A 9,697-nucleotide genomic window follows, 5' to 3' on the forward strand; every position below is an offset into this window, starting at 1 on the left:
GTAGTAAGCACTAGAACATTTAAGTTTGGTGCCTAACACGGTCCTTAAGGCTTTCAAGAAGTAACCTATGAGTTGTATATCTTTATTTGAAACAATGGTTTTGAGAAACCTATGCTTGATGAGAATCTTGTTGGTTGCTCTATCATTGATGCATGTGCTCAAAGTGTTATCTTCCTTAGGATTAGGGAAAGTAGGGCAGGCAAGTGGACCTAAACTCTTATGAACAAAGTCATGTTCATTCAATACATTCACTTGTTTCAGCTCCTCATGTTCTATCGGGTTCACTCTATGATGTGGTAAATGAGGCAGAGATGAATAAGGAACAAGGTCAGTGATATGTTGATTGTCTCTCGTGGGAGATGACTCACTAGGTGACTCAAAGATGACATCCTTAAATTCAGAAGGTAGGGATGATACTTCTATGAGTGTTTCTTTCTCAGAAAGGGCCATTTCAGTCTCCTTAGTAACAACCACCAACACTTCCTATGTATCTTGACTTTCCTGCTCAAACAGCTTTTCACTTATGATATTCAAGGTTTCTCCACTAGTTTCTTTCTTTTCCTTCTTCTTTTTCTCACCATATTCCTTATCAAGTGCCAAGTTCCAAGTGGGACATTGTTTGGGAAAATGTCTTTGTTTATGGCACCTGAAGCACACTGCACTGCCAGAACTCTGGTGAGAGGATCCAGTCATAGGTGCTTTCCCTTTGTCCATAGGCTTTTGGACTGTGGGATTGCTCCCTCGGGAAGCGACTTGACCTAATTGCGCCGGTAGGGACTTTTCATAACTCTGAATCTGGTAAGAGTATGACTCATTGGAAGAGGTATCAAACCATTTTCCCATGGGCTCTTTAGTCCTTTGCTCAAAGTTATAAGCTAAACTATAGGCATGTTCAAGGGACTTCATGTGATATGGGAATAGATTTCTCCTCAGTTCAGGCTTTAGTCCTAGACAAAATCGAGAGGTCTGTTGACTATCAGTCTCATAAACACCACATCTTACAGTCAGCTTATCGAATTGATTCATATATTCTAGAACAGTCATGCTACCTTGACGCAAGTCGTAAAGCTGATCTATAAGGTGCTCTCTATAACTAAGGGGTGCATACTTCTCCCTTAATCTGTCCTTCATTAGATCCCAATGCTCAATGGGTCTATGGTTTAACCTCGCTTCTTGCCTCTCAACGTTTATCCAATGGAGTTTGGCTTGCCCGATTAGTCCCATTTTTGCAAACCTCACTCGGTGTGAGTCATGCATCTTACACCACTCAAAATAGGCATCCATTCTAGTCAACCAATCTTGGAAGACTTTAGGATCCTTTTGTCCATCATCAAAGGTGGGGGCTTCTATCCTCATTTCATCATTGTAAGGACAACGGTCCCTACAGCAAGGTCTCCTAATATGAAGGTCATGTACGTCATAGTCCTCATCATCCCAATGTTGGGCATATCGCTCATGACGTGGGGGTATCCTAGCAATGTCATCTTGGTGACTCACTCACCTTTGTGGAGGGAGGGAAGGTCTTTCTCTAGGAGTCATAAGTGGCTCTCTCTTAACATGAATCCTACGACCTTGGTAAGGATTCTCGACTTGAGTAGACATCCTAGGGGTTGGGAAAGGATTCGGAGAGCACTAGGGCAGCCCTTTGGAATGGTGTTTGGTTACACAAGGTAAGGTCAAGTGTAAACGTAACATAATTGAGGTCCAAGTACCCAAAATTCAGAGTATAGATGGGCTGTTCTTGGCAAAACCGTCACCCGTTTTTCTGGAAACCCAAGAGTTGCTAAAGGATTTTCAACTGCAAACACCTTTTGGTATTTGGGGAATAACTTTTTCTATAGAACTCCAAATAAGGCGATTTTAGTATCAAAAGAAAGCTAAGAAAATTTTCCACAACTCTTATGCTTAAGGTTTTTGAAGATGGTAAGGTTTTGATAGTGAAAATCGCACATCAATATGGCAGATGGAAAATGAAGATGTTGGGACTTAGAGGGTTCGCTCTGATACCAAGATGATGTAGGACGGGAATGGTCGACCTATGTCCTACGATTCAACTCTCGTACAAGCACATACACTTAAACACTTTAATTTAAGAATTTAATTATCCGAACATAAACACAATAAATCATGTTTTATTTCACATGTTCAAGGATTTTGAAAAGGTGTATAACTTGTCCAGCAATTAAGTCTCAATTGGTTCTTTCACAAAGGAATCAAGTTATATGCTAAAAAGTTGTTATTTCAAATTTTTCAAGAAAACTAGTTCTGATGCTTACATGCTTAATATTCCTATTGATTTTAGCATAGGCAATGTTTTTAATATTGAAAATCTAACCCTTTTTCTTGTAGCATCTTATTTTATAGAACCTTCAAATTCTAACCCTGCAGGTGACCCCACTCCATTTCCCACTCCTTTTGACCCTGAAAACCCGAAATTGCCTTTGCCTCTACCCTTACCTATGCCCAAGTACCTTGATGTAATCTTGGATGACAAGCTAAAGTTCACACGAGCAGGATCATATTAGTAAAAGGGATACATAAGGCATGTTGATCCCCATCACACACTGTGATGACCCAAAAATATATACATGATTAAAGCACAATAATAATAAAATAATAAAAATGGTCATTGAGTTAATATCAATACAGAAGTGTTTTTCTATAGGATCCTTGATTCCATGTTTGATGCCTAAGAAAGACCTTGTCTAAGCGAGTGCTCAGAGACCATTGCGGCTCAGTCGCTCCCTGGAGGTCGGCTTGGTCAAAATGGAATTTCATAGGATAAACAGGATAGAAACTGTTTGTACACGTAAATAAGTATATATACATAAAATAGTGTTTTGACAGACATAATTTGTAAAAATACATAATAAGATGATAATAATATAGGTATCATATGTGGGGCCCACAAGACTATGTAGGGTCCACATGAGTCCCGGAACCACAAAACACTGTTTATATATATAAATAAGTACATAAAATAATATTTTGACTAATATAATTTGTAAAAATATATGATAAAATAATAATAATATAGGTATCCTATGCGGGGCCCATAAGACTGTGTGGGGCCCACATGAGTCCCGAAGTCGTGTGGAGGTTTACACGAGTCTCGAAACTGTGTAGGGCTCATAAAATCGTATGAGGATTATTGGAGTTACATCGGATCCGTTTGGGTCTCAAAGTGGTGTGGGGCCCACAAGACCATGTGGAGCCCACATGAGTTTTCAAAATTCAAATTTAATTCTTATTCAAAAATAAATAATAAAATAAATAAATACTAAAAATGGTTCAAAATTAATAACAATGATAATAATGATTAAGAAAAATAATAAAATAATAAAATAATTAATTAACTAATTGATTAATTAATTAGGTAAGTGATTAATTAAAAATTTATTTAATGGGAATGGTGGCAAGCACTCCCACATGGCTTCCATCCCCATCCCATACTTAACCCATACCTTGCCCATCCCTTACCCATTCTTTAATTTTTAAAAATTATAATTTCACCCATCTCCCCACACTTTTATAAATTTCATTTCTTCCCTAAAATTTTCCTATAAATAGGGAGCTCTCAACCTTAATTTTTCACAACAATTTTTCAAGGAAGAGAAGAATTAGTGAGTGAAAGAAATTGTGGTGGAGAGAGAATTTTTAAGTAAGTTCTCAATCACCTACTCTTTCCGATCTCATTTCTTAGAGATAGTTACAGTGTTCGTAAGGAAGAAGGTAAGTAAATTTTGATTATGTTAGTTTTTTTTTTATTTAAAATTTATACCCGAGTTTATTTTATAAGTAAATTTAAATTATGTTAATTAGTTCCACAAAATTTCCATGAGTTTATTTTTACGCATATTTAATTATACAAGTTCTATCTTTAATATACTTGCATCTATTTTTGGGTTAAGAAATGTTCTAATCCCCTCGGGTAAATTTTCGACATTTCTTTATATTCAAAAATAAAATTATATATATTTTTAACACAAAAATTGTGTGGCATAAGTTTATTTTTACGTTGCATTTTTTTTATGAAAATATGAGTAAAGATGAGATTTTTACGATATTATTTTAAATTGCATAAATTATAATAAGATGATTTTAAAACCCCTTATGGCAATGAAAGTTTAAAGTTACAAATGCTAGGTACTGCAGTTTAAAGTTTATATGGATCAAAGTGTACCCACACTATTTACAGAGTGGTTATTTATGTTAGTAGATTTCTCCTGAGTGCACACCTGGTTCCGGACCAGGACTTAATAAGGAAAATCTCACTTAAAGTTTACGTACGTTGATTTAGTTTGGTCGACCAGCCAGCTAAGTCCAGTCTTCGGACCGCACAACCTAGTCATGGAGGTAAACATGACTTACAGCAAACAGACCTAAGGGTGGTTTTTATAATATATGTTTATACATATTTAATTACGTGTACAAAGTTACTGATGATTTGAAGGAAAAGTATAAGTTTATGTGAAAATGATCATTTTGGTGCTTAAACGACGATCTAAGGAAAACGTATAAGGAAAAGTATATGTATGTTTATCATTAAATATTTTTACAGTTTAAAGTTAAAAGTTTAATTTAACAGTTATAGTATATAATTATAAAATTTTACTGTTGTAATTGATGACTAAAGTTTTATACAGAAATTTTTAAATTTATATTTATTTTAAAAGAAATTTTGAAGTTATAGTATTAAATATTGTTTTACGAAATTTTTTAAAAAGCTCATTTTGGCCACACACTAATAATAATCTTATTTACTTACTGAGCGTCGTCTCACTCCAATCATATTTTTATTTCAGATAACTCTGAAGAACATGTTGGAAATCAGGCTCAGCAAGCATGCGGGTGGGGATAGAAAAATAAAGATTTGTTTAGAAATATTAGTATGGTTTCAGATATTTATGTTTGTATAATTTTTCTTCTTTTGAAATAAACGATTGTAATATGGATAATTAGCGCTCTGGTTTAATAAAAATTGAGTTTATTTGCTTCCGCTGTAAATCAGTAGTAAAAAGTTAATATCCCAGACCCCTCAGGGTTGGGGTGTTACACACACAAACAAATATCTTTTCAAATATTTTACAAGATAAAAGCGCAATAGATATTTGGAAGTGTTTGAAAAGTTTTTGCAACCAAAAACAAATACAATCTTCTCAAGATCTTGTAATGAAGGTGCAAGCTTGGAAGATCAAATCAAAGTCTTCTTAGGAGAGACTTATTAACAAAGTCCCCTAAGAATACTAGGGTTTAGCTCTCGTAAAAATAAAATCAATCTCACATAAAATGGGAGAGCAAACCTTTCTTAGTCAAGCACTCAATCAACTTACAGAGAGTTTGAGCAATTAGAGAAGGTAAGTATGAGTGTAGGAGGCTCGAATATGAGTATTATAAGATTTGGAAATTTTAGAGAATTTCTCCTAATCAAAGTGGTTAATACCTCATGATGTTCACAAATGATCTCACATATATAGGCATGAGAGAAAATATGACCGTTGGGGACCTATTGGGTATTATTAGGAAAGTTTAATGATGTTTAAGGCATTTTAACCCTGTTTAAAAAATATTTAACTGCGGTAAAAATCAGGGCAACCCGAGAGGTCCGGTCGACCAAGTCTCATATGCTTCGGTCGACCAGGGGAATATTGAACTAAGGGCTCGGTCGACCAGGAGAGGGTGATTTCTCAATTTTTTGAGGTTCGGTCGACCAGGCCATTTTGAACTGGTTGGTTTGGTTGACCAGAACTCTGAGATTTCTTCCGAGGACCCTCTGGTCGACCAGGTAGTTGGAGAACAAAAGTGCTCAGTTGACCAGATGGTCAAAATGTTGACCCAGAGAGGTTTTGGTCGACCAGGGCTTTTTGAACTACCTGGTTCGGTCGACCAGATAGTCAAACTTTTGACCCAAGGAGTTTTCGATCGACTAGACCAAAATGAACTGACTGTGCTGGTCGATCGAAAGTGCACCATGTGTGCATTTCGGTCCAATCTCGAAGCATACAAACCCTAAAGAAGTTCCTATCAAACATATGTGTAAATGTGTGTGTCCTAGGGTCACTTGAGGTCCAATTTGAAGACACTGAAAAAGTCCGGTGTTGATCGACCGAAGGGAAAACCCTAAGGTCATTCTAAGGTCCTTTCTCATTCACGGTTTGTTTGAGCTTACGTAATAAATCATACATGTGATGTGTGTGAGCTTATTACAAACCAAATACCTACTTACTATTACAGACCAATTAAATATATTAAAATGCTGAATTATAAATTGGTCTTCAGGCTTTGCTTGTTTTGTGCACATCCTGATCTTAACAGTCTTAGTTCCTACACAAAAACTCAAACACTCATTAGATACAATGAGTATTTGTCATAATCAAAACCGAGCGTGACCAATAAGGTCAACAACTCTGGAGCTTCATTTCATGCCACTTGCAGTAGAGATTGCCTAGAGGAGTATACACCAGGTAACTTCGGTATAGTATACCTTGGCAATGATTAACCTCGCGACATTGTTGGCAAGGGGACAGTGAAGATCAAGATGAATGGGTCAGTATGGAAGCTGAGAGATGTCAGATATATTCTAGACCTGAGGAAGAACTTGATCTTAGTTGGTCAACTGGCAAATGAAGGATATAACACAACTTTCATTGGTGATAAATGGAAGCTTTCGAAGGGTGCACTAACGATTGCACGAGGTAAGAAAAGTGGAACTCTTTGTATAACCCCTAATGCATGCATGTCTATTACAGTTTCTACAGGAAATGATGATAGCAATATTTGGCATCAACAACTCAAACACCTGAGTGAGAAGGGACTTAGGGTAATGCACTCAAAAGGAAAGTTGCGTGATTTACAGTCAGTGAAGATTGACACATGTGAGAGGATTGCATACTTGGGAAACAAAAGAGGGTCAACTTCCAGACGAACACCAGTACCCCAAAGAAGGAGAGACTTGAGCTAGTCCATTCAAATGTATGGGGACCAACGACCATTTCATCCACAACTGGAAAGCATTACTTCGTAACATTTATTGATGATCTTCTCAGAAGGTATGGGTTTACTTCTTGAAGAACAAATCTGATGTATTTGATGCTTTTAAAATTTGGAAAATAATGGTTTTAAATGAAACTAGTTTGAAAATCAAGAAGCTGAGAACCGATAACGGTGGTGAGTATGATGACACCGGGTTCAATAAATTCTGCTATGAGCATGGTATCAAAATGGAAAGAACTGTGCCAGGTATGCCTCAGCACAATGGCGTAGCCGAACGGATGAACAGATCGTTGACAGAAAAAGTTAGAAGCATGCATATGCAGTCAAGCTTACCAAAGATGTTTTGTGCAGAAGCAGTCAACACAACAACTTGCTTAATTAATAGGAGTACATCAGTACCATTGGACTATAGACTACTAGAAGAAGTATGAAGCGGTAAAGAGGTAAGACTTTCACATTTGAGATTTTTTGGTTGTATTGCATACGTACATATCAATGATCATGTCAGGAATAAGCTTGATCCAAAATATCGTAAATGCACCTTCGTCAGTTATGGTGGAGATGAATATGGGTATCGCATTAGGGATGATGAAAACAAAAAGGTGATTGGAAGCAGAGATGTGATTTTTGATGAAAAGGTAATGTACAAAGATAGACACACAACATAAGTTACAGAGTTTGAAACAACCTACGTAGATGTGGATGATGTCCTAGAAGGTGCAAGGACACATTAGCGGAACAACGAGAATCCTCAACAGAACACTGAGAATCCTTAGGAAGAGGAACCTGTGGAGCATATTGTTGCACCACCACCTCCCACTCCAGCTCTAGAGCTTAGGTGATCTTCTCGGCAACATGTACCAAATAGGAGGTATGTGAATCATTTACTTCTTACAGATGGAGGAGAACCTGAATGCTGTGTTGAAGCATGTCAGAAAGGAGATTCAAGCAAGTGGGAGCTTGCAATGAAAGATGAGATGAAGTTTTTTACCTCCAACAAAACATGGGAACTAGCTAAGTTGCCCAAAGTTAAGAAGGCTCTTCACAACAAATGGGTGTAGGATCAAAGAAGAGCATAATGAATCCAAGAGGTATAAAGCCCGATTAGTAGTCAAAGGTTTCGAGCAAAGGAAGGAATTGACTACACCAATATTTTTGCACCAGTTGTGAAGCTGACAACCATCAAATCTGTCTTGAGTATTGTTGCCTCAGAGAGCTTACATCTTGAGCAGTTGGACGTGAAGATGACATTTCTTCACGGTGACCTTTATGAGGAAATTTATATGCAACAGCTAGAAGGTTACTCAGTTAAAAGTAAAGAGAATCTTGTGTGCAGATTGAAGAAGAGCTTGTATGGTGTCAAACAAGCTCCTAAGCAATGGTACAAGAAATTTGACAGCTGTATGTAGAGAAAAAATTTTCAAAAGTGCAATGCCGACCACTATTGCCACTTAAAGAGGTATCGTACTAGCTATATTATCCTATTGTTATATGTTGACATGAAAGACTTGGGTCCTGCAAAGTAGATTCTTGGGATGCGAATCTCTAGAGATAAGTAACAAGATACGTTGCGGTTATCTTAGTCAGAGTACATTAGCCATGTTTTACAGAGGTTTAACATGAGCAGCGCCAAGACAATAATTACACCATTGGCAAGTCACTTCCGTTTCTCTAAGGATTAGTCTCCCTAGACAGATAAAGAAAAAGATTTCATGGCTAAGGTACCATACACCTCAGCCGTTGGAAGTCTCATGTATGCGATGGTTGGTACCAGACCAGATATTGGCCAAGTAGTGGGAGCTGTCAGCAGGTATATGTCAAATTCAGGGAAGACTCATTGGGAAGCGGTGAAGTGGATTTTGAGATATCTACGTGGCACTATTGATAAGTGCCTATGTTTCAACAAAAACGACTTGAAAATTCAAGGGTATGTAGATGCTGATTTTGCAAGTGAAATTGATTATCGCAAAAACGCCAGCAGATATATATTCACTGTTGGCACAACAACTGTTAGTTGGATGTCACAGATACATAAGATTGTTGTTCTATCCACTACATAAGCTGAGTACATAGCAGTGATACAAGCGAGTAAAGAGATGATTTGGCTTCAAGGTTTGTTAATAGAGTTCAAAATAAAGCAGGAAAGAAATATTTTGTACAGCGACAGTCAGACTGCGATACATCTAGCAAAGAACTCTGCATTTCATTCTAGAACCAAACACATTGGATTACGTTATCATTTTGTTAGATCTCTATTAGAGGATGGAGTGTTGACCCTAGAAAAAATCCAAGGTAGCAGGAATTCGGCAGATATGTTGACAAAGGTGGTGACTACAGAGAAGTTGAAGTTGTGTTCAACTTCAGTTAGTCTTTATGTCTGAAGACATATTTGAGCACATCATTTAACCATATACTAGTTGAGGAGGTGTCTCTGTCTCCAAGTGGGAGATTGTTGAGTAACTAGAGCTAGAGACGCGGTGCCGTGTGCAAGCTGGTGCCGCGTGCAAGCTGGTGCAAGCCACGTTGAGCTGTGTCCGTAGCTATGGATTGTCGATTTATTGTAATTCGTCAATCACCATTTATTGTATTTCCTCCAGCCATCTATAAATAGAGAAGAGAGGTGTGTGTATAGTGTAGAGGTGTGTAGAACAGAGTGTGAGGAAGAGTGCAGAGAGAGCAGAGAGAGAGAGTTTGTATTTTTTCT

At 37.3% G+C, this 9,697-nt stretch overlaps 1 protein-coding gene across 1 annotated transcript; it reads right to left on the bottom strand.

Annotated features, from left to right (window-relative positions):
- Positions 1-483: 483 nt before the first annotated feature.
- On the bottom strand, positions 484-1,044 carry LOC131143948 (uncharacterized). Its single transcript, XM_058092303.1, has one exon. The coding sequence runs from the start codon at positions 1,042-1,044 to the stop codon at positions 484-486; it is 561 nt and encodes a 186-aa protein (XP_057948286.1).
- Between the last annotated feature and the right edge of the window lie 8,653 nt (positions 1,045-9,697).

This window comes from Malania oleifera, chromosome 12 (assembly GCF_029873635.1).
Source record: "Malania oleifera isolate guangnan ecotype guangnan chromosome 12, ASM2987363v1, whole genome shotgun sequence".
Taxonomy (NCBI): Eukaryota; Viridiplantae; Streptophyta; class Magnoliopsida; order Santalales; family Ximeniaceae; genus Malania; species Malania oleifera.